Source organism: Leucoraja erinacea, chromosome 45, assembly GCF_028641065.1.
Source record: "Leucoraja erinacea ecotype New England chromosome 45, Leri_hhj_1, whole genome shotgun sequence".
NCBI classification, from domain to species: Eukaryota; Metazoa; Chordata; class Chondrichthyes; order Rajiformes; family Rajidae; genus Leucoraja; species Leucoraja erinaceus.
Window position 1 is genome coordinate 1,242,034 of NC_073421.1, and position 26,402 is coordinate 1,268,435.

General features: G+C 45.0%; 1 protein-coding gene across 2 annotated transcripts in view; it reads right to left on the reverse strand.

The window, feature by feature from the left end:
• acer3 (alkaline ceramidase 3) overlaps positions 1 to 26,402 on the reverse strand; it is a 193,594-nt gene that overhangs the window by 129,534 nt on the left and 37,658 nt on the right. The window contains exons 1-2 of one of the 2 annotated variants that reach the window (XM_055664823.1): positions 23,049 to 23,225; positions 19,673 to 19,783 (exon numbers count right to left, since the gene is read on the reverse strand). In XM_055664823.1, coding sequence (XP_055520798.1) covers positions 19,673 to 19,760 — 88 coding nt within the window. In that variant the 5' untranslated portion in view covers positions 19,761 to 19,783; positions 23,049 to 23,225. Of the gene's footprint in view, positions 1 to 19,672; positions 19,784 to 23,048; positions 23,226 to 26,402 lie in introns of those variants that run through there. The other variant, XM_055664822.1, reaches the window with a different exon arrangement.

Here is a 26,402-nt window from a genome sequence, read left to right on the forward strand (position 1 = left end):
ACACACACACTTAACGGCATTAACATCATGGGATTCTTCACAATAAACATTCTGGGAATCGCTTTTTGCCAGAAACATAGGGGACCAGCTCTGCAAATATGTTGGCTGCAAGAATAGGTCAGAATAGAGGCATTCTGTTCCGAGACTCAGTGCCCCAACTCCCTAAAGCCTTTCCACCAACTGCAACTTGAAAGAATGTTTTGGAATGGACCTGAATAAGCAGTTCCAACAATAACATGAAACGACTGTAATTACGCTCCTGGAAAACCTACTGCATTTGCTCACTCCACTGACAAACAATGCCTACAATGTACACTCTTTATAAGATGTGCACACACTAGCAAATGGCCACGAATGTACTCTGGGTCATGTCTTCAACATCTATTAGGTGGGATGGGCAAAGATTAAAGGAGATGTGCGGGGCAAGTTTTTTTTATATATAGAGGGTGGTGAGTGCCTGGAACGAACTGCCAAGTTGGTGGTTGAGGCTGATAGGCTAAGGTCATAAGGGATAAGAGTAGAATTCGGCCATTGGGTCCGTCAAGTCTACTCCACCATTCAATCATGGCTGATCTATCTCTCTGTCCTAACCCCATTCTCCTGCCTCCTTTGATTTAGATTTAATTTTGATTTGATTGTAGATCGTAAATTGATTGGGACAAAAAGAAATATATAAACCAAGCGCACAAACTCAAAGATATGTACAGATATATATCTATAAAAATATTCAAAGCATTGAAGTAGTTCTAACACACAGCCAATTTCATTGTTTTGACTAGAATTTCAGGAATTGGATGTGCAAAATTCTAGTTGGGCAAAATACCCTGCAGTCCTGCTTTTAACCAGCTAGGCGCGATTTCAAACAATAAAGTAAAGTACATTTGCACCTAAATACCTTCACAAGAATTCAATTGTCTCTGAGTATTTCACAGAACAGTAATAGTTCTATGGTTTCCCCTCAGCTACCTTCACTTGTGTATTTATTGCTTCAGGGATTTTGTTGTGATATGCCCTAGTGACTGTGCCCTAGAAACACTTCAAACATAAATCATTTGATTGCAAATTGTTTTGGGACATTGAAGATGTAAGTACTAACTGAACATATGGTTGAAAAGATAAGTTACATCGAGTCTTTCAAAGCCTGTGAAAAAGCCGGTCACAACGCAGTAAGAATGAGGGTGTTCCAGAAGGGTAGATGATAGATACAAACGGGATTGGGTGAAAGTGTTCAGGTGGCAGTTGTCCAAAGCTATTTATGACAGAAAACGTACGATACGATAGAACTTTATTTATCCATGGGGGGAAATTGGTCTGCCCAGTCGTAAAATACAAGAAGATCATGAAAGATGAAATTAAAGTGACAAGTGGAAAGGGTTGGGAATGTGCAAAGATTGGGGGGAGGGGGAGGGGGTTTACAGTTTGATAGCCACAGGGAAAAAAGGCCCTTCACCCACAATGTCCATGCCTAACAGGATATCCAATTAAACTAATCCCCTCTGCCTGCAAGTGATCCCTATCTCTGCCTGTCATACATAGCCCGGTGACTAAGTAAAATCCTCTTCACTTTAGACCTTAGAGATGCAGTGTGGATACAGGCCCTTCCACCCACCGAGTCAGCACCAACCAGAGATCACCCCGTGTAATAAGACCATCACACGCCAGGGACAATTTATAATTTACAGAAGCTAATTCACTTACAAACCTATACATCTTCGGATCTCCACCCTCAACACACAGATGGCTTGTGGCTGCAAAGCCCAGTTGTCGCTGCTTACTGTTAACTGATAAGCTGCTCAATTCCAGAACTGTTTCTGGAGACTGAGTGTCTGGCAAACTCGCTCCACTCAATCATCGGCGTGAGAAGTGATAACTTGCAATGCTTGGTCCGCTCTGGTTTAGTTTGGAGATACCGTGTGGAAACAGGCCCTTCAGCCCACCGAGTGCACGCCGGCCGACCAACCATCACCCATACACTTGTCAATGTTATCCAGGTTTTGCATCCTCCGCAAGCAAATAAAATGTACTTGTTGATAAGTAATAGGAGCAGAATTAGGCCATTTGGCCCATCATTTACTCCGCCATTCAACCATGGCTGATCTTTTCCTCCTAACCCCATTCTTCTGCCTTCTCCCCATAACCCCCGACACTTGTACAATTCAAGAATCTATCTATCTCTGCCTTAAAAATATCCATTGACTTAGCCTCCACAGCCTTATGTGGCAATGAATTCCACAGATTCATTGTGAGGGACAAGGTAACTTCTGGAGATAATTCTTTGTCCTTCAGTTTTGGGATGGGGAAGACCTCACTTCTGCTTGCATTCTAAGTAATGAAATAGCTGGAAAATGCCACCTGCCTCACACATGCCAAAATTTAGAAATATTTCAAATAAACCCCTTCACAAGCTTTATTCTTTAATCATTACCTCAAAATGCTTTCACTGAGGCTTCTCCTGCTGTCATTCTGCCCTGAGAGAATAAAAGGAAGTACCTTTAGAAAGGAGAAGAGGGAGGAATTTCTTTAGTCAGAGGGTGGTGAATCTGTGGAATTCAGAAGGCTGGGGTTGCTGTCATTGGGTATTTTTAAGGTGGTGATTGATAGATTCTTGATTAGTAAGGGAGGTACAGGTTATGGGGAGAAGGCCAAATGGGCTTGAGAGGGATAGATCAGCCATGACTGATTAGAGGGGTAGACCGATGGGCCGAATTGCCTAATTCTGCTCCCATGACTAATGATCATATCACCTCCTCCCATAATCCCCATTCCAAAGTCCCTCTCCTTCCACTGATTCACTCCCTGCACAAGGTTTCTGCTACCTTCTGTCAATTGAGTCAGTGACCCTCAGTAAGCCAGGCATTCTGAAAGATGTGAGTGGAATCTGGAATGCTTGAGGGGAAGAGCACCAATGGACATGCTGGAGGTATTGAGAAGTTCCCTTTGTTGGTGAATGGGAACTTGGCAGATCACTAATCACCATGGATGGGACTCCACTAATCCTGCTTCTTTCCAACTGCCCAAAAGGCATCTGATTGTTTTCAAAGTCAGAGGATTGTGTTGAGATTTGATTATCCTGCTGTAGGAAAGATGCCATTTAGCTGGAGAGAGTGTAGAGAACAGGGTTGGGCAATCAAGAACTCGAGTACATTCATTTAAGGTGAGAAGGGGAAAGATGTAATAGGAACCTAAGGATTCATGAGCTGTCAGAGGTAGTTGGGACGGGTGCAATAACAAATTTAAAAGACATTTGGACAGGTATATGGATAGGGAATATTTAAAGGGATATAGGCCAAATGCTAATGGGACTAGGTTTGATGAGGCATCTTATGGGCCAGTCCCACTTAGGCGATTTTTTGGGCAACATGTTGAAAAATCTTTGGCGATAGTTGCGACAATTATAATTGTCGTAGGTTGACGTATGTGTTGTCGTAGGTGAATTCCATTAAAACTAGTCCCTGGCAGTCACCTAAAGAGTCGCCTAGGTAGACAAAAGTGCTGGAGAAACTCAGCGGATGCAGCAGCATCTATGGAGCGAAGGAAATAGGCACCGTTTCGGGACGAACGGGTTTCGGCCTATTTCCTTCACTCCATCGATGCTGCTGCACCCGCTGAGTTTCTCCAGCAGCTCTTTTGTCTACCTTCAATTTTCCAGCATTTGCAGTTCCTTCTTAAACAAATAAAGACACCTAAATAGGACAGGTTCTTTAGTTAGTACGGAGGAATTCAGCAGAAGAGCCCGCTTCTTCACTCTGTGACTGTATAACCGCAGATAACCAGTGATCAATATTCAATGAGTGCAACTTAACTGGGGCCATAAAGATGGAAAGACGTGCATCTGAGAATGGAACGACTGCTGTTTTAAGAAATCATTAAACGTTTACCTGATTTCAACACTCTTCAGTTCCGATGTGTTAATGACAAGCGGTTTTATCGACCTAACAAGGAAGTTAACCAACATCCATGGTATTACAAAAGGGACTCCAACCGTCAATATTTATCACACAGATAATCATCCATTTCCATCTGCCAGGCATTGAACCATACCATGCCGCAGTTCCAAACGGACAATGTTATGTAAAATTATATTAGGAAATGCATGTGGGGCAAAAGAAAAAAAGCACATTGTAAAGTATAGAGAAAGAGGAGCAAGAGAATTACAGGACTTCCTATTAAAGCACAGTAGCACTGTTGGAGCTGCTGCCTCACGGCACCAGAGGCCCGGGTTCGATTACGGACTTTGGCTGCTGTTTGGGTGACGTTTGCATGTTTTCCTTTGTGACCACCTTGGGTTTCTTCTGGATGCTCTGCATTCCTCCCATGATCCCAAGATATGAGGATTTGTAGGTTAATTAGCCTCTGTAAATTGTCCCTCATGTACAGGGAGTAATTGCAAAAGTAGGATGACATAATACTAGTGTGAACGGGTGATCGATGGTCGGCGTGGACTCGGTGGGCCAAAGGGCCCATTTTCATGCTATATCTCTAAACTAAATGGGGAAAAAAAAGATAAACTGCTGGTATAACTCAGCAGGTCAGGTAGCATCTATGGAGGACATGGAGAAGTGATGTTTCGGGTGGTGACCCTTCTTCAGACTTACACGTAGATCCACCAAAGAATAATTCCATTGCAGGTCTGGGTGAGTGAAGCCCCGAGCTGCGAGAGTGGCAGGGTGAGGGCCTGCTGTTGCCAGTGCTTGGTGGAGAGTGTAGAACGCAAGCTATGGAAGGCAAACTGTTGTGAGAAGTAGTGTACTGAGTGTAGGTACCAGAAAGCCTGGCTAGGTCTGAACTGACACCACCTTTAGATACCACAGGAAGGGGTATTTGTCAATCAAGGACCCAAACTAAGAACTAAACCCACTCTACAAGAAGCCCCGCCTTCCTACAATTCTTCTGAAACGGCGAACCTCAAAGAACTTGAGGAAACCATCAATGCTGTCCCCACAAATCCTTCCAAATACACAGGCAGGGAAAGCAAAGTTGGGAAAAGGAGAAGTACAATGGGATCTGGGGGTCCTTGTACATCAGTCAATGAAATTAACCATGCAGGTACAGCAGGCAGTGAAGAAAGCGAATGGCATGTTGGCCTTCATAACAAGAGGAGTTGAGCAAAAGAGGTCCTTCTACAGTTATACAGGGCCCCAGTGAGACCACACCTGGAGTATTGTGTGCAGTTTTGGTCCCCTAATTTGAGGAAAGACATTCTTGCTATTGAGGGAGTGCAGTGTAGGTTAACAAGGTTAATTCCCGGGATGGCGGGACTGTCATATGCTGAGAGAATGGATCGGCTGGGCTTGTACACTCTGGAGATAACAAGGATGAGAGGGCATCTTATTGAAACATATAAGATTATTAAGGGTTTGGATTCGCTAGAGGCAGGAAACATGTTCCCGATGTTGGGGAAGTCCAGGACCAGAGGCCACAGTTTAAGAATAAGGGGTAGCCATTTAGAACGGAGATGAGGAAACACTTTTTCCACACAGAGTTATGACTCTGTAGAATTCTCTGCCTCAGCACTCTTGGAAAGAGAATTCAAAAGATTCCCCATCGTCTGGGTAAAACATTTCTCTTTTTCGGAATCCTGAGTGATTCTACCCTTATTTTGTGCCTGCGATCCACTGGTCCCAGCATTTCCAGCCAGGAGAAATCTTCATCACAAAATACAACAGAGAAACGGGCCCTTCGGCCCACCGAGTCCACACCGACCAGCGATCCCCTACACACCAGGGACAATTCACAATTTACAGAAGCCAAATGAACCTATAAATCTAAATGTACCTGGTGTGTGGGAGGAAACCGGAGCACCCAGAGAAAACTCATGTGGTCAAGGAGCGAATGGCCCAACTCGGTACAGGCAGCATCCGCAGACATGATCGACGCCGGGTGCATTAAGGCACCACTTCTACCGCTGCAACATCTATGCCTGGTGCAGATGCTCTGCCACAGAAGGCAATGGAGGCCAATTCAATTGATGTTTTCAAGAGGGAGGTAGATTTTGCTCTTGGGGCTAAAGGAATCAAGGGATATGGGGAGAAAGCAGGAAAGGGGTACTGATTTTAGATGATCAGCCATGATCATATTGAATGGCGGTGCTGGCTCGAAGGGCCGAATGGCCTACTCCTGCACCTATTTTTCTATGTTTCTACACAGCAAAATATTTCAAAAAATGTTAAATTGTTATATGTTTAAATGAGATCACCTATCATTTATATGATTTACTATTTCAGGATTATTTAACCCAGTGTCTGAATTCCAATCAATGCTCACTTGTTCACGATTTTCAATAAAATATTTGAAACTTTTATTGGTCTGCCACTGTGACTCCCCTCGGGCTCCTTCCTGCAGCTGCAAACATTGTTCTTTGCCCGAGCACACTTTCACGTGACTTGACGGATTCCCTATTGAATTGCTGATAACGTTTTTAATTTGTCTTGTTCATTTGGATACCGAAAATCAGCAATAGGACATGCAGCTCCTTCCTTTTCAAGCACTCAGTAAAACCACTAAACCCGAACTAAAGCCAAGAACAAACAGAAATACTCTCCAAACTTAAAAATAATGCAGAGAAATAGCTCCCCTTCTTCTGCTGTGTGCCGGGGTTTATACATTGCCCTCCAGAATGTTTGGGACAAAGACCCATCATTTATTTATTTGCCTCTGTACTCCACAATTTGAGATTTATAATCCACAATTTGAGATTTATTATCTCAAATAGAAAAAAAAAATCCCATGTGGTTAAAGTGCACATTGTCAGATTTTAAGAAAGGCCATTTTTATACATTTTGGTGTCACGATGTAGAGATTACAGCTGTGTTTCAGGGCACCATAATGTTTGGGACACGTGGCTTCACAGGTGTTTGTAATTACTCAGGTGTGTTTAATTGCCTCCTTAATGCAGGTATAAGAGAGCTCTCAGCACCAAGTCTTTCCTCTAGTCTTTCCATCACCTTTGGAAACTTTTAATGCGATTCATCAACATGAGGACCAAAGTTGTGCCAATGAAAGTCAAAGAAGCCATTATGAGACTGAGAAACAAGAATAAAACTGCTAGAGACATCAACCAAACATTAGGCTTACCAAAATCAACTGTTTGGAACATCATTAAGAAGAAAGAGATCACTGGTGAGCTTCCTAATCGCAAAGGGACTGGCAGGCCATGGAAGACCTCCACAGTTGACGACAGAGGAATTATCTCTCTAATAAAGACAAATCCCCAAACACCTGTCCGACAGATCAGAATCACTCTTCAGGAGTCAGATGTGGATTTGTCAATGACCACTGTCCGCAGAAGGCTTGATGAACAGAAATACAGAGGCTACACTTCAAGATGCAAACCATTGGTTGGCCGCAAAAATAGCATGGCCACGTTACAGTTTGCCAAGAAGTACTTGAAAGAGCAACCACAGTTCTGAAAAAAGGTCTCGGGGACAGATGAGATGAAGATTAACTTATATTAGAGTGATGGCAAGAGCAAAGTATGGAGCGGAGATGGAACTGCCCAAGATCCAAAGCATGCCACCTCATCTGTGAAACACGGTGGTGGGGGTGTTATGGCCTGGGTATGTATGGTTGCTGAAGGTACTGGCTCACTTATCTTCATTGATGAAACATCTGCTGATGGTAGTAGCATCATGAAATCTGATGTGTATAGACACATCCTATCTGCTCACGTTTAAACAAATGCCTCAAAACTCATTGGCCAGCAGTTCATTCTACAGCAAGACAATGACCCCAAACATACTGCTCAAGCAAAGAAGTTTTTCAAAGCTAAAAAATGCTCAATTGGCCAAGTCAATCACCCGATCTGAACCCAATTGAGCATGCCTTTTATATGCTGAAGAGAAAACTGGGGACTAGCCCCCAAAACAAGCATAAGCTAAAGATGGCTGCAATACAGGCCTGGCAGAGCATCACCAGAGAAGACAACCAGCAACTAGTGATGTCCGTGAATCGCAGACTTCAACCAGTCATTGCATGCAAAGGATATATAACAAAATACTAAACATGAGTACTTTCATTTACATGACATTGCTGTGTCCCAAACAATACGGTGCCCTGAAATTGGGGGACAATGTATAAACACTGCTGTAATTTCTACATGGTGAAACCAAAATGTATAAAAATGTATTAAAATATGACATTGTCCTATCTTGGACACATGACAATAAACTCTCTTGACTTGACATTGTGCACTTAAACCACATGTGATTTGTTTCTATTACAAATCTCATATTGTGGAGTAGAGGGGCAAATAAATAAATGATGTGTCTTTGTCCCAAACATTATGGAGGGCACTGTACATAAAACAACATTAGAAATAGGAGTATTAAGCCATGCTGCCCTTGGACTCTACTTCACCACTCATTTATCATGGCCAATCTTCCACCTCAGCATCATTTTCCAGCATTATCCCCACAACATTTCATACTATTCCCTTAACATGTAGAAATCTATCAATGGATTTTGAAAGGAGGCCTCTCATTGACTAAACTACTACTCTTTGTTTTTCTGAACCTTTGAAGGAGTTAAGAATCTCATGGTTCAGCAAGTTAAGTGCAGCTCCAAAGGATTACGGTCAGTTATAGTAAACTCATGACATATTAAGTAGAAACAAAAAAACCGCTGAGACACAAGATGTTGGAGTAACACAGCGGGTCAGCAGCATCCATGGACATGATGGATAGGTGATGTTTCGGGTTGAGATCCACTTCATACATGTGTAGGAAGGAAGGAAATGCAGATGCTAGTGTAAGTCACCCATTCCTTCTCTCCAGAGATGCTGCTGCTGCCTGTCCCACTGATTTACTCCAACTTTCACTTCATACATTGCAGGGATGGGGGACAAAGAAAGTTAGAAGACTCATCATTCATTCCTTCTTCTCCTTAATTCCATCTGGCAGAAGGTATAGAAGCTTGAAAATGCTTAACCAGGCCCGTACGAAGCTTTTCAAAAAGGGGGGTGGCATGACAGGATTACAAAAAATTTAATGTGAAATAATGTGCGTGAAGCGTGAAGTCCCTCGATGCCGGGGTTTTTAGATGCTCTCTGATGCATTCTGAGCCTTATTTTGGAGCATTTTTGCACCAAATGTATGACCAATATTTCAGAAATTAACAGGAACCTGAGAGGTAGCTTTTTCACACAAAGGGTGCTGGGTGTATGTAACGAGCTGCCAGAGGAGGTAGTTAAGGCTGGGACTATCCTAATGTTTAAGAGACATTTGGACACGTACATGGATAGGACAGATTTAGATGGATATGGGCCAAACGCGTGTGAGTGGGACTAGTTTAGATGGGACATGTCGGTCGGTGTGGGCAAGTTGGGCTGAAGGGCCTGTTTCCACACTGCATCATTCTATGACTAAAAAGTGAAGAAGAAAAATGCATGTAGATAAGTAGAGCAGATTTGAAAGAGGAGTGAAATGTAAAGGCAGAGAGAGGTTTATGGGTGGAAAGGAACATAGGAAAGGAGGCGGGAGAGTGGGCTTGGGCAGATGGGTGAAGGGAAAATAGTCACAGTGCTGGAGTAACTCAGTGGGTCAGGCAGCATCTGCGGAGAACATGAATAGGCGATGTTTCACAGAGTGCTGGAGTAACTCAGCGAGTCAGGCAGCATCTGTGGAGAACATGGATAGGTGACATGTCACAGAGTGCTGGGGTAACTCAGTGGGTCAGGCAGCATCTCTGGAGAAATGGTATAGATTATATTTCGGGTCAAGACCGTTCTTCAGAAATATTGATGGTGACATGCATCGATATTCCTGAATGTTACCCAAACCATCGTGAGCTACTTTGTTACGGTGCTTACCCTCTCCTATAACATCGCTGCTGCCTTGGGTGATGCAGGACAGGACACAAGCTTTGGGACACAGTGTGAAGCTGTTGCCGTCTGTCCCAGCATGGTAAAAACCTGGATGGAGTGGATTTGGAGAGGATGGTTCCACTAGTGGGAGAGTCTAGGACCAGTGGCCACAGCCTCAGAATTAAAAGACATTCCTTTAGGAAGGAGATGAGCAGGAATTTCTTAAGTCAGAGGGTGGTGAACTGTGGAATTCATTGCCACAAACAGCTGTGGAGGTCAAGTCAATGGACATTTTTCAGGAGATTGATAGATTCTTGATTGATACGGGTGTCAGAGGTAATGGGGAGAAGGCAGGAGAATGGGTTTGAGAGGGAAAGATAGTCATAGTGATACAGTGTGGAAACAGGCCCTTCGGCCCAGCATGCCCCATCTGCACTAGTCCCACCTGCCCACGTTTGATCCATATCCCTCCGAACCTGTCCTATCCATGTACCTGTCTAACTGTTTCTTAAATGTTGTGATAGTCCCTGCCTCAACTACCTCTTCTGGCAGCTTGTTCCATACACCTACCACCCTTTGTGTGAAAAACCCCACAGATTCCTATCTTTTGTCCTCCACCTTAAACTTATGTCCTCCTCTCCTCGATTCACTTACTCTGGGCAAAAGACTCAACCATATCTATTCAAATCATGATTTTATACACCTCTATTAGATCATCCCTCATCCTCCTGTGCTCCATGAAATAGTCCCAGACTACTCAACCTCTCCCTATATCACTGTACCCTTTCCAGTTTGATGACATCTTTCCTATAACATGGTGCCCAGAACCATATAACCATATAACAATTACAGCACGGAAACAGGCCATCTCGACACTTCTAGTTCGTGCCGAACACATAATCTCCCCTAGTCCCATATACCTGCGCTCAGACCATAACCCTCCATTCCCTTCCCATCCATATAACTATCCAATTTATTTTTAAATGATAAAAACGAACCTGCCTCCACCACCTTCACTGGAAGCTCATTCCACACAGCTACCACTCGCTGAGTAAAGAAGTTCCCCCTCATGTTACCCCTAAACTTCAGTCCCTTAATTCTCATGTCATGTCCCCTTGTTTGAATCTTCCCTACTCTCAGTGGGAAAAGCTTTTCCACGTCAACTCTGTCTATCCCTCTCATCATTTTAAAAACCTCTATCAAGTCCCCCCTTAACCTTCTGCGCTCCAAAGAATAAAGCCCTAACTTGTTCAACCTTTCTCTGTAACTTATGTTGCACTTAGTTGCTGAAACCCAGGCAACATTCTAGTAAATCTCCTCTGTACTCTCTCTATTTTGTTGACATCCTTCCTATAATTAGGCGACCAAAATTGTACACCATACTCCAGAATTGGCCTCACCAATGCCTTGTACAATTTTAACATTACATCCCAACTTCTATACTCAATGCGCTGATTTATAAAGGCCAGCACACCTAAAGCTTTCTTTACCACCCTATCTACATGAGATTCCACTTTCAGGGAACTGTGCACAGTTATTCCCAGATCCCTCTGTTCACCTACATTCTTCAATTCCCTACCATTTACCATGTACGTCCTATTTTGATTTGTCCTGCCAAGATGTAGCACCTCACACTTATCAGCATTAAACTCCATCTGCCATCTTTCAGCCCACTCTTCCAACTGGCATAAATCTCTCTGTAGACTTTGAAACTCTACTTCATTACCCGCAACCCCACCTATCTTAGTATCATCTGCATACTTACTAATCCAATTTACCACACCATCATCCAGATCATTGATGTACATGACAAACAACAGTGGACCCAACACAGATCCCTGTGGCACCCCACTGTGGCCTCCAACCTGACAAACAACCATCCACCATTACTCTCTGGCATCTCCCATTCAGCCACTGTTGAATCCATCTTGCTACTCCACCATTAATACCCAACCATTGAACCTTCTTAACCAACCTTCCATGAGGAACCTTGTCAAAGGCCTTACTGAAGTCCATATACACAACATCCACTGCTTTACCCTCATCAATTTCCCGAGTAACATCTTCAAAAAATTCAAGAAGATTAGTTATACATGACCTTCCAGGCACAAATCCATGTTGACTGTTCCTAATCAGACCCTGTTTATCCAGATGCTTATATATATTATCTCTAAGTAGCCTTTCCATTAATTTGCCCACCACTGACGTCAAACTAACAGGTCTATAATTGCTAGGTTTACTCTTAGACCCCTTTTTAAACAATGGAACAACATGCGCAGTACGCCAATCCTCCGGCACTATTCCCGTTTCTAATGACATTTGAAATATTTTTGCCATAGCCCCTGCTATTTCTACACTAACTTCCCTCAATGTCCTAGGGAATATCCTGTCCGGACCTGGAGACTTATCCACTTTTATATTTCTCAAAAACAGAACTGAACACAATACTCTGAATGCGGCCTCACCAACTTTTTATGCAACTGCAACATGACCTCCCAACTTCTATACTCAGCCTGGCCCGCTGAGTTACCCCAGCACTCTGTGAAATGTCACAGAACAGGGCAAGATTAACAAGTTTGCTGATGATACAGAAGTGAGCGGTTTTGCAGATAGTGAAGATGGTTGTGAAAGATTGCAGCAGGATCTGGATCAATTAGCCAGGTGGGCAGAGGAATGGTTGGTGGTTGCATGGTTCCTTGAAGGTCGTGTTGCAGGTGTATATCAGGTGGCCAAAAAGTATTTTGCCACTTTGGCCTTCATCAGTCAGAGTATTGAGTATAGAAGTTGTGAGGTCATGTTGCATTTGTATAAGACTTTGGTGAGACCGCGTTTAAAATATTGTGTTCAGTTCTGGGCACCATGTTATAGGAAAGATGTCAAACTGAAAAGAGTACAGAGATCCCCATCCTGGATCAGTTCAATCAGGGTTGTGTCATCCGCAAACTTGAGAAGCTTGACAGAGGTGCAGTCATTGGTGTGACGAGAGGAGGGGGAGAGTACTCGTCTTGCGATGCTCCTATGCTGAGTGTTTGCGAGTCCGAGATATGCATTCCCACCTCACATGCTGCTTCCTGTCCGTCAGAAAGCTGTTGATCCACCGACAGAGGGGTTCAGGCACAGGCAACTCGGAAGGTTTGGAGCATAGTAGCTCTGGCACAATGGTGTTGAATGCAGAGCTAAAATCAATAAAACAAAATCCTCGCATAGGTTCCCTGGCGGTCTAGGTGCTGGAGGATGAAGTGCAGGCCCAGATTGACTGCATCATCCACAAATCTATTGGTCTAATATGCAAAATGCAAAGGGTCCAGCAGAGGGATTGTGATATTTTTCAGCTTGGCCAGCACAAGCCTTTCAACGGTCTTCATGACTACAGAAGTCAGTGCGACAGGCCTGTAGTCCTTTGGACCAGTAATCCTTACCTTTTTGGGTACAAGGACAATAGTGGAGACTTTGAAGCAAGCAGGGACTGGTTAAAAATGAGTAATTGGGTGTGAAGTGGTGATTGGAGTGGGAAAAGGTCCACTCTTTTCATACTGGAGTCTTGCCTTAAGTAGGTGTGAAGTGGTGAATGGGAAGGAGAGGGTGCAGGGTCCATTCTTTGCAGACTGGGGTCTGGCTGTGTTTGTTGGGATGGGGATTTCAGGGTTACGTTTCTGATTTTCAAACCTCATTTTAAAACTCATTCAGGTTGTTCGTCAGCTGGCGATTGTCCAAAGAGCGGGGGGCTTTCCTTTTATAGCTGGTGATTTCTTGCATGCCCTTCCAAACTGAAGAAGAGTCACTAGCTGAGAACTTGTTCCTCAACTTCTCAGAGTACCTTTCCTTGGCAGCTCTGATTCCTCTTCTCAGCTCTTTATCGATTAGGCTATCGGCTTGACGCATATTTGCCCCCAACACCCCCCCTCCCCCCGATCTCGAAATTGAAATGTTGCATCTGTATATAATGATCCCATTAAAATGTGTATTTATGTCACAAACTATGGAATTCATATTTTACAGTATTGTTATCAAGGAAAAGAAAGCAGTTCCAATTGTTTGATATTGTTTCATATTATTCATATGGAGGAGAAAATATAATAGCTCTAAAACCTACCTTAATTTTGCAATCTCACTAAAGATAATCCCCCTTTCACTCTCCCCTCCCTTCCTCTCTCCCTCCCCCCTCTCACATCCCCCTTCTTTCTTGCGGAGGGGGCTAAGATGAAGGTGGCGCAGGCCCCGTGGGCAGGGAGGGATGAAGGTGGCGTGTGCCCAGCGGGAGTGTGGCGGGGGCACAGCGGGGGTGGCGTGGGTCCAGCGAGGGTGGCGTGGACCCAGCAAGGGTCAGCGGGGGTGGCGTGGGTCCAGCGAGGGTGGCGTGGACCCAGCAAGGGTCAGCGGGGGTGGCGTGGGACCAGCGGGGGTGGCGTGGCGTGGGCCCAGCGGGGGTGGCGCGTGGGCGGCGTGGGCCCAGGGGGGGGTAGGTGGCGTGGGCCAGCGCGGGGGTGGTGTTGGGGAAGATGGCTTGGGCCCCGGCGGTGGGGAGAGGTGAGAGCCGCAGCGGCATCTAGTGTTGCGGTTGAAACCGTTGGGTGATTTTTTGTCTGGGGGGGGGAAAAAGGGGGGTGCTGTTGCACATTTTAATGGGATCATTATATACAGATGTAACATTTCAATTTCGATATTGTTTAATATTCATATGGAGGAGAAAATATAATAGCTCTAAAACCTTAATTTTGCAATCTCACTAAAGATAATCCCCCTTTCCCTCTTTCCCAGCGGGGTGGCGTGGGCCCAGCGGGGTGGCGTGGGTTCGGATTCAGCCACTCTTGCTTGGCGACGGGAGAACAGAGAACTGGCCGTTTCCAGAGTGAAAACGTTGATTTTTTTTTGATATTTTTTTTGGGTGATTTTTTCCTGGGGGGGGGGGGTGGGAAAGGGGGGTGCGGTCGCACCCAACGCACCCCCTCCCTTCGGACAGCCATGTTACCACCAGACTCAGGAACAGCTTCCTTGTCTGTTAGCAGGCTTCTTAAAGGTCCTTTCATAAGTTAGGGTACAGTCGCAATTCACCACTTCAGACATTGGACAATCTAAAGAACCGGTGAAATGCTGAAAGCTATATTCTACATTCTGTATCTTCCCCTTTGCTCTACCCATTGTACAGAAGTTTGACTTGATTGCGTTTATGTATAGTTCAGTGCATTCAGAAAGTATTCAGACCCCTTCATTGTTTCCACATTTTGTTACGTTACAGCCTTATTCTAAAATGGAATAATTCTTTTTTTTTTTAATCTTCAATCTACACACAATACCCCATAATAAAAGTGAAAACAGGTGTTTAGAAATTTTTGCAGAGTAATTAAAAATAAATAACTGCAATATTATATTTACAGAAGTATTCAGACCCTTTACTCAGTATTTTGTTGAGGCACATTTGGCAGCAATTACAGCCTCAGATCTTCTTAGGTATGACGCTACAAGCTTGGCACACCTGTATTTGGGTCATTTCTTCTCCTCAGATCCTCTCAAGCTCTGTCGGGTTGGATGGGGAGCGTCGATGCACAGCTATTTGCAGGTCCCTCCAGAGATGTTCGATCGGGTTCAAGTCCGGGTTCTGGCCGGGCCACTCAAGGACATTTACAGACTTGTCACGAAACCACTCTTGCGTTGTCTTGGCAGTGTGCTTAGGGTTGTTGTCCTGTTGGAAGGTGAACCTCCACCCCAGTCTGAGGTCCAGAACGCTCTGGAGCAGGTTTTAATCAAGGATCTCTCTATACATTGCTCCATTCATCTTTCCCTCGATTGTGACTAGTCTCCCAGTTCCTCCCACTGAAAAACATCCCCACAGCATGATGCTGCCACCACCATGCTTCACCGTAGGTATGGTATTGGCCAGTTGATGAGCAGTGCCTGGTTTCCTCCAGACATGACGCTTGGCATTCAGGCCAAAGAGTTCAATCTTGGTTTCGTCAGACCAGTGAATCTTGTTTCTCAAAGGTTTCAAAGGTTTCTTTATTAGTCACATACACCTAGGTGTAGTGAAATGCTCGTTGCATTTGTGAAGAAGTGAAGGGGTCAGAATACTTTCTGAATGCACTGGATATCTGATCTGTTTGGATAGCATGCAAAATAAAGCTCTTCACTGTACTTGGGTACATGTGACAATAATAAACTGAAAGCTGGGAAGTGAAAATGAACAGATGATCAGAAATGCATGGATGAGGTTTCAACAGCAGACAACCTGAGGCGCATTCAGGTGTGCCTTCATGGGGAAGGGTATTGAATTCATGCTAGAACTTTAATTTCATGCTTCATGTATTTTGTGTTTTTGTGTATTTTATGACTGTTGGAAGATCAATTTCCCTCCTGGGATAATATTCTATCGCATCGTATTGTATCGTAGAGCTGCACAAGATGTTGTCGAGTACACATTCAGTTCAGTTTAGTTTAGCACATGTACCAAGGTACAATGAAAAACATTTGTTGCGTCCTAACCAATCAGCAGAAAGACAATACATGATTACAATCAATCCATTTACATACAGATACACAATAAGGGAATAACGTTTAATGCAAGGTAAAGACAGCAAAGTCCAGTCAAGGATAGTCCAAGGATCAACAAAGAAACATAGAAAATAGCTGCAGGAGTAGGCCATTCGGCCCTTCGTGCCTGCACCGCCATTCAATATGATCATGGCTGATCATCCAACTCAGTATCCCGTACCTGCTTTCTCTCCATACCCTCTGATCCCCTTAGCCACAAGGGCCACATCTAACTCCCTCTTAAATATAGCCAATGAACTGGCCTCGACTACCCTCTGTGGCAGAGAGTTCCAGAGATTCACCACTCTCTGTGTGAAAAAAGTTTTTCTCATCTCGGTTTTAAAGGATTTCCCCCTTATCCTTAAGCTGTGACCCCTTGTCCTGGACTTCCCCAACATTGGGAACAATCTTCCTGCATCTAGCCTGTCCAACCCCTTAAGAATTTTGTAAGTTTCTATAAGATCCCCTCTCAATCTCCTAAATTCTAGAGAGTATAAACTAAGTCTATCCAGTCTTTCTTCATAAGACAGTCCCGACATCACAGGAATCAGTCTGGTGAACCTTCTCTGCACTCCCTCTATGGCAATAATGTCCTTCCTCAGATTTGGAGACCAAAACTGTACACAATACTCCAGGTGTGGTCTCACCAAGAGCTAGATAGTAGCTCAGGACTGCTCTCTGGTTGGGGTAGGATGGTTCTGTTGCCTGATAATAGCTGGGAAGAAACTGTCCCCGGATCTAGAGGTGTGCGTTTTCACACTTCTGTACCTCTTGCCCAATGGGAGAGGGGGGAGAAGAGGGAGAGGCCAGGGTGCGACTCGTCCTTGATGATGCTGCTGGCCTTGCCGAGGCAGCGTGAGGTGAAAATGGAGTCAATAGAAGGGAGGTTGGTTGTGTGTGATGGTCTGGGCTGCGTCCACAATTAGCTGCAATTGCTTGCGGTCTTGTATGGAGCTGTTCCCAAACCAAACTGTGATGCATCCTGAAAAAATGCTTTCTATAATCTTCTATGCATCTGTAGAAGTTGGTGAGAGTTCTAGGGGACATGCTAAACATGCTAAAGGGCGTGTCCCACCAGCATGCGACTGCATGCGGCGAGCACGACCTAACGTGGTCGCTTGAGCCGTACGGCCTCGCGGAGCCGGTCCCACTTCGATCGCCGGAGCCGGATGGAATTGTGCGGGGCTGGTCCCGACATCGCGCGGAGCTCCGAAAAACTGACACTGTCCAAAAATTCTGCGCGGCAACGGCCTGTAGCCGCATTAAGGCCATTCGCAGCGCCTCGACGGGCTTACGCAGCGTCTCGATGCCGTATGCAGCGTCTTGACGGTGTACACATAGCGCGTGGCGTAGCGCGATGACGTCTCCGCCCGGCGTGCCGTTGCGTGGTGAAGTAACCTACCGACGTCGTGCGACGTCCAAATTTAGTCGGCCCGACTCCTGCCCAGCTGATTGGTGAGTATGATGTCAGGCCTAGCCCCACACAACTCCAGATGGCTCCGCGGTTGGAAGTGGGACCGGCCCCGCGAGGCTGTACGCCTCAAGCCACCACGTTTGGTCGCGCTAGCCACATGCAGTCGCATGATGGTGGGACAGGCCCTTAAGCCTTCTAAGGAAGTAGAGGCATTGGTGTGGACTTGGAATATTTTATACTGTACTACTCACCATGCAGTATGTCATTAAGCTGGAAAGGGTGCAGGAAAGAATCACCAGGATGATTAGTTTAGTTTTAAAGTGTGGAAGTAGGTCCTTCAGCCCACCGAGTCCACCAATCACCCGTATACTAATTCTATATTATCTCACTTTTGCATCCTACACACCAGGGGCAATTTGCAGAAGCCAATTAAACTACAAACCGGCATGTCTTTAGAATGTGGGAGGAAACCAGAACATCCGGAGAAAACATATGTGGTCACAGGGAGAACATACAAACTCCACACTGACAACACCATAGTCAGGATTCAACCCGGGTCTCTGGCACTGCACAGCCCACTGTGCAGCTCAGCCACATATGTTACCACGGCTTGAGGGCTTGAATTATAAGGAGAAGCTGGATAGACTGGGAATTATTTCCCTGGAGCATAGAAGACCTTATAGACGTTTATAAAATCATGGTCAAGATAGATAAGATAAATAATCAGTCTTTTTCTCAGAGAGGGGAGCCCTGAACTAGAGGGCACGGTTTAAAGTGAGAGTATAAACATGTAGCAGAGATCTGAGGGGCACACAGAGGGTGGTGGTGCATAGATGCGACATTCTGCCAGAAGCAGTTTTTGAAATAGTTACAACTGTGACGTTTAAAATATGCTAACATGTATATAGATACAAAATGTTTAGTGATTTGGGCCAAACATAGGAAATGGGATCAGTTCAGTTATAATACCATGGACAAGTTGGACCGAAGGGCCTGTTTCCATACTGCATGACATTATAACACAAGATATAAACAAGGGATCTTAGTGATGACAAAAGGAAACAGACACAAGGGTCTGGAGTAACTCAGTGGGTCAGGCAGCATCTCTGGAGAACGTGGATAGATGACGTTTCGGGTCGGGACCCTTCTTTCAACTCATTGTGGTGGGGGGGGGGAGCTGGAAGAGGGGTGTGAGGTAAGGATAGAAGTGCAAATTGTGAAGCCTGAGGAGGGAGAGAGCTACGTGTGTAAATCCTGGTGGGGCACAGAGAAGAGAGAGGGAGGTTGTTTGTAGGTTAGTTACTGAAGATTGGAGAATTCAAATATTACTTTAAATTCTCTTTTTTTGTAAACCAGCATCTGCAGTTCGTAGGGCCGCCAATCCTAGTGACGAAATGGATCTCTGGACAAAAGTCCATCTCAATTATGACATCTCGTTCAGTTGCACACAGTTTCCAGGGAGAGGGGGGAATCAGTAGATAGGGACCAGTACTTGGACACCAGTCCAGTGTTTAGATGTGGAAATGTGTGCCCATCTAGTTCTGGATGACAGCGAGACACTGAAATCAGTGGAAGGTGGTGGAGGTAACATGCCAAATAACAAGACGGCACACAAAATAGATCCACGGGGCTCCCAGGAAAACAGAACATAAAGAGGACCATTATAGGTGATTCTCTTGCCATGACTGACGGATAATACTGGAGCCAGTGAACACTGGCCTCATCTACTGGGCTAAATAGTACCCACCAGCAGAGGAGGCTGTGGCCAAATGGACTAGAGATATTTTTGAAAGAACAATTGGTGCATTCTATTTACCCTCATCGTAAAGTACTAAATGGAGGGAAAAAAAAATTAAAATCTGTAAACAAAAGTAACATTTTTTTAAATCGAGGATTACAAATGGAGAAGAGAGTTTAAAAAAAAATAAACATACCTGCAAGTCCCAAAAATGCAGCCAAATAACGTGTTTCAAGGCCATCTTTTACAGTCTGGATCGCGCCATAGATAGGAGGTAGGATCATAATCAGGTTACTTACAGTATTCCCTGCAGAAGAAAAAGAACAAGAAAGTGAAGATTGGTGCCAGGCAGCCAACACATACTACAGTGTTTTGTCTGTACACAGAATTCAGAGTATAACTGCTTTGGGATCCAAGTGTATATCTTGGCCTAATCATTTCTCAGAATTATTGTAAGTAGAGAAAAAAAGCCCCTTCAGTGACTCAGTTACTTTAGTCAGTGATTAATTAAGCCACAGAAGTGCATAATAATCACTGGGAAACGGGGTGGTAGCAGCTGAATCAGATAGATATACTACATTGATCATTGAGATAAACTTTAGGCTTGGAGAATGCTCAACCATCGCAATTCAAATGTTTAAAGTCTATTTGAGAGAGTTTACTTTAGAATCCTACAACACAGCCACAATAGTAAGAGAAAGTGTAGGATAGTGCAACGCACACTCAGAGACCAGGGATGTCAGCCTGAAAGAACATCACCCACTCCTTCTATCCAGAGGTCCTGCCTGTCATGCTGAGTTACTCCAGTATATTGTGTCTATCTTCATGTCCAAAAGCCCTGGCGGGTTATTTTCAGGTCAGAGCAGGACGTCACAGACAAAATCAATAGCCTTTTCCAACCTGATTTATTGCACTCAGTGCTCACAATGTGACCTCTTCTATATCGTTGTAACCTAGTGTAGTCTGGATAACTGTTTCAGAGTGTTTGCACTCTGCCCTCGGTAGCCATGTTGAGCTTCTGGTTGCACATCATTTCAACTCCCCCCCCCCCACCCACCCGCCCCTTCCCATTTCCACAGTGAACTGCCTGCCTTCTGCCTTTTCCACGGCAAGGCCAAATGCAAACTAGAAGAACACCTCCCATAGTCTTTAAGAAGGAACTGCAGATGCAGTCTGAAGAAGGGTTTCGGCCCGAAACGTTGCCTATTTCCTTTGCTCCATAGATGCTGCTGCATCCGCTGAGTTTCTCCAGCATTGTTGTGTACCTCCCATAGTCTGCTTGGATAGCCTGCAGCCTAATGGCGTGAACATTGAATGTTCCAATTGCAGGTGAATCTCAGTTTTTGTTCCATTCCAATTCTGACTCTTCCATTCAGCTTTCTTTCATTGTTCACCTTTTCCAACTCTCCACACTCCTTATCTGGATTGGTTAACCTCCTCCACCTGTTCAGTTTAGTTTATTGTCACGTGTACCGAGGTACAGTGAACAGCTTTTCTTGCATGTTATCCAGTCAGCGGAAGAACAATACATGATTAGACAATACATTACCTGGCTCCCCGATTTACGACGTTTACGACAAAAACAGCGAGCCGCAGCTCACTTCCGGTCACGTGATCAAATTGTATTAAATGTGTTTTCGACTTACGATATTTTCAATTTACGATGGGTTTATTGGAACGTAATCCCATTTTAGGTCGAGGAGCAGCTGTAGTCTCTTGTGCCTCCCTGATCAGATTTCACTTGAGAGGTTTTAAAGTTGCCTTACAGCTGATAAAGCTTTCTCCCCTGCAACTGGAAACGTTAAATAGACTGGTAATTGGCAAGGAACACATTGTTATTCTAAGTCCCACTGACTCCTGGTTAAGGGCCTGTCCCACTTGGACGACCTAATCCACGAGTTTAGAAGACCCTAGACGAGGTGAAAAAAATGTCAAGGTCGTGTTGACACGCCAAAATAAAAGACCTCCTATGATTATGTCTACGACTATGTCTACAATCTCCTACGACCCCCCTCGACCTCAGTCTTCCACAGCTAAGACCAACTACCACTAGCTATGAGTGGAAAATGATCACATGGTAAAATTATGTCATGTTTGCATTTTTTTTCCTCGGGCCAGTTACCGACCTACGACTACTATCACGACCTACCTGGGACCTACCTACGAGCGAAAAGTATCAATTTTTTCCATGCCAACCTTTTTTTTCCACTCATGGACATTTTTTATCAGGCTGGAAAAAACGCCGTGACCTACTTGAGGCCACGAGTACGCGGAGATCACTCATGAGCATGAGGAAGAGTTACAAAGACCTCATGCTGTGAGTCCGAGTCAAGGGCAAACTCGGCAGAGGTCGCTAATTTGGTCGTGAAAGTGGGACAGGGACTTCACGAAATGACAGAAACAAACTCAAGCAATGCAGTAGGAAGGAACTACTTTGGTGGCAAAAATAGGAAAGTAGCTTATTATCTGAATGGTGGCCGATTAGGAAAGGGGGAGATGCAACGAGACCTGGGTGTCATGGTACACCAGTCATTAAAAGTAGGCATGCAGGTGCAGCAGGCAGTGAAGAAGGCGAATGGTATGTTAGCATTCATAGCAAAAGGATTTGAGTGTAGGAGCAGGGAGGTTCTACTGCAGTTGTACAGGGTCTTGGTGAGACCACACCTGGAGTATTGCGTACAGTTTTGGTCTCCAAATCTGAGGAAAGACATTCTTGCCATAGAGGGAGTACAGAGAAGGTTCACCAGACTGATTCCTGGGATGTCAGGACTTTCATATGAAGAAAGACTGGATAGACTCGGGCTTGTACTCGCTAGAATTTAGAAGATTGAGGGGGGATCTTATAGAAACTTACAAAATTCTTAAGGGGGTTGGACAGGCTTGATGCAGGAAGATTGTTCCCGATGTTGGGGAAGTCCAGGACAAAGGGGTCACAGTTTAAGGATAAGGGGGAAATCTTTTAGGACCGAGATATGGAAAACATTTTTCACACAGAGAGTGGTGAATCTCTGGAATTCTCTGCCGCAGAAGGTAGTTGAGGTCAGTTCATTGGCTATATTTAAGAGGGAGTTAGATGTGGCCCTTGTGGCTAAAGGGATCAGGGGGTATGGAGAGAAGGCAGGAACAGGATACTGAGTTGGATGATCAGCCATGATCATATTGAATGGCAGTGCAGGCTCAAAGGGCTGAATGGCCTACTCCTGCACCTATTTTCTATGTTTCTATGAACTGCAGGTGTTAGTTTACACCAAAGATAGACATAAAATGCAGAAGCAACTCAGTAGGTCAGGCATCACCTTTGCAGAAAAATAGGTAACGTTTCAAGACAAGACCCCTCTTCAGACTGAAGGTCTTGACCCGAAACCTATTCCTTTTCTCCAAAGATAATATCTGACCCAATGAGTTAATTGAATACATTTTATTAGCCAAGTATGCATACATACTAGGAATTTGCCTTGGTGCTTTGCTCGCAAAGATACCAACACAATATACAGTCAACAATTAAAAATAAAACATTATAATTGAAACGTGAAGAATAAAATAAAATACCAGAGCAAAGGGAGGCTACAAACCTTTGGCTGTTGAGCAGAGCTACTGCTCGTGGAAAAAAAGCTATTTTTATGTCTGGCTGTGGCGGCTTTGACAGTCCGGAGTCACCTCCCAGAGGGAAGTGCTTCAAAGAGTTTGTGGCCAGGGTGAGAGGGGTCAGAGATGATCTTCCTCGCTCGCTTCCTGGCCCTTGCAGTGCACATGTTTAAGAAGGAACTGCAGATGCTGGAAAAATTGAAAGTAGACATAAAATACTGGAGAAACTCAGTGGGTGATGCAGCATCTATGGAGAGAAGGAATTGACGACATTTCGGGTCGATGGGGACCATGATGGAGAAAGTGAGGACAGAATCTATTATGGCAGTATAAAACTGGACCATCATTGCCTGTGGCAGATGTGTTTTCTCAGCTGTCGCCGGACTGTGGAGTAGTTGGTGGCCTCCCATTTAAGGTCCCCGAGATGATGGTTCCAAGGAAATTAAATTACTCCACAGATGTGACTGTGGTGTTGTTGATGGTGAGTGGGGGGGGGGGGGGGGGGGGGGGGGGGGGGGGGGGGGGGGGGGGGGGGGGGGGGAGCTCCCTGTGCAAACATTCTGTGTCTATCTTCAAACAATAATAATAATAATAATAATATATTTTATTGTCATTGCACATAAGCGTACCGAGATTTGGTATGCAGCTTCCAACCGATGTTATAACATAAATAACTAATAAAAATAACTTAAAAATGCAGGATCCCTAAAAGAACACTGGCCTTAGCTTCCACTCCTGGGTCTAGCACTCTATCACTGGAATGCATAAAACAACCAGTGAGTCATCTGATCCTTTGTTCAAAATATTTGTGACAAAAATCTCAGACTTGAACTCTTGCGTAACTTTGACGGGGATCAGCATTTCCAGCTAGTCTCAGGCATGTTTCCTTTGAGAGCACCAAGCTATGGGTTTGGGGCAAAATTTGGCCGACAGACAATAGTCTGGACATTCTTGCAGTCAGCTGTAACCACAGATAACAAGTTCAAACCTACCAAAAGGAGCATTAACTCGCAAGCCTCTGACAATAAGATAAGAAAGCTATCGCATTAAAATTCACTGCGTCTGGCACATTTCACACATAGGATGCTGTGACACAAATAAATTGCCCTAGCTGGAACACACTGAAATCAACTGTGCCTTTATTATTATGCAAACAGAGTTAATGAAGTTAATGAAGATTAGCACTAAATTAGCACCAAATCTGAAGAAGGGTTTCGGCCTAAAACTTTGCCTATTTCCTTCGCTCCATAGATGCTGCCTGAGTTTCTCCAGCATTGTCTACATTAGCACTAAAAAAGGTGTATTTCCCCATTTTCTTGCTGTTGTGTGAAATTCTACATATGTAAAAATAAAAAAAATCACTGTTTGACATAAAATGTTGCCCACAAGAGAAGATCTGATGAAATATGATTCACCTAAAACTTGTTTCCCCTGCTCCTCTGTGCTACCTACCATTGTATGTGTATTCCTCACCATTTCAGGCTATAAGTTCTAACTGGCCCTTGGTTGAAGCAAGGTACTTTTGCCATTGATAAAAAATACCAGGAGTAAGTAACATCTGAGTTCAATGCCACAGTCTATATATATATTATCCAATACAGCAGTTGCAATTTGCATACTAATAGTTGCGAATTCCCCAAATGACTAACTGCATTTATGGTTGGCATAATAGCCGCACACATTTTTGCAATGTGTTCATGTTTGAGTTTAGTTTATTGTCACGTGTACCAAGGTACAGTGAAAAGCTTTTTTTGCATGCTAACCAGTTAGTGGAAAGACAATACATGATTACAACTGAGCCATCCACAGTCTACAGATAACTGATAAAGGGGATATCGTGAATAACGTTTGGTGCAAGATAAAGCCAGTAAAGTCCGATTCAAGATAGTTCGAGGGTCTCCAATGAGTTCAGGACTGCTCTCTAGTTGTTTGTAGGATGGTTTAGATGCATGATAACAGCTGGGAAGAAACTGTCCCTGAATCTGGAGGTGCAAGTTTTTTCCCCAGCTGTTAAAGAGGTAACTGAACCATCCTACCAACAACTAAACAGCCCTGAATTATATCTAAGAAGAAGCAGAGAAGCAACCTATACCCAGCCACTGACACTCTCCTCCGCCTAGTGGAGCTGGTCCTTACCCTCAATAACTTCACGTTCGACTCCTCCCATTTCCTCCAAATACAAGGCGTAGCTATGGGCACACGCATGGGCCCCAGCTATGCCTGCCTATTTGTAGGTTACGTCGAGCAATCCTTGTTCAATACATACCAGGGCCCCATCCCCGACCTCTACCTCCGCTACATCGACGACTGCTTTGGTGCCACCTCCTGCACCCGCAAACAACTGACTGACTTCATCCACTTCACCACTAACTTCCATCCGGCACTCAAATACAGCTGGACCATTTCCGACACTTCCCTACCATTCCTTGACCTCACTATCTCCATTGCAGGTGATAGACTTCTGACCGACATACACTATAAACCCACTGACTCCCATGGCTATCTGGACTACACTTCTTCCCACCCTGCTTCCTGTAAGGACTCCATCCCCTACTCCCAATTCCTCCGTCTACGCCGCATCTGCTCCACGGATGAGGCGTTCCACACCAGGACATCTGAAATGTCCTCATTATTCAGGGAACGGGGGTTCCCCTCCTCCACCATAAATGAGGCTCGCACCAGGGTCTCTTCCATACCCCGCAACACTGCTCTCTCTCCCCATCCCCCCACTCGCAACAAGGGCCGAGTCCCCCTAGTCCTCACCTTTCACCCCACCAGCCGTCACATACAAAAAGTAATCCTCCGTCAGTTTCGCCACCTCCAACGTGACCCCACCACTCGCCACATCTTCCCATCTCCCCCCATATCTGCCTTCCGCAAAGACCGCTCCCTCCGTAACTCCCTTGTCAATTCTTCCCTTCCCTCTCGTACCACCCCCTCCCCGGGCACTTTCCCTTGCAACCGCAAGAGATGCAACACTTGTCCCTTTACCTCCCCCCTCGACTCCGTTCAAGGACCCAAGCAATCGTTCCAGGTGCGACAGAGGTCTCCTCCAACCACATCTATTGCGTCCGCTGCTCTAGATGTCAGCAGATCTATATCGGTGAGACCAAGCGGAGGTTGGGCGATCGTTTCGCCGAACACCTCCGCTCGGTCCGCAATAACCAAGCTGACCTCCCGGTGGCTCAGCACTTCAACTCCCCCTCCCACTCCGTCTCCGACCTCTCTGTCCTGGGTCTCCTCCATGGCCACAGCGAGCAGCACCGGAAATTGGAGGAACAGCACCTCATATTCCGTTTGGGGAGTCTGCATCCCGGGGGCATGAACATCGAATTCTCCCA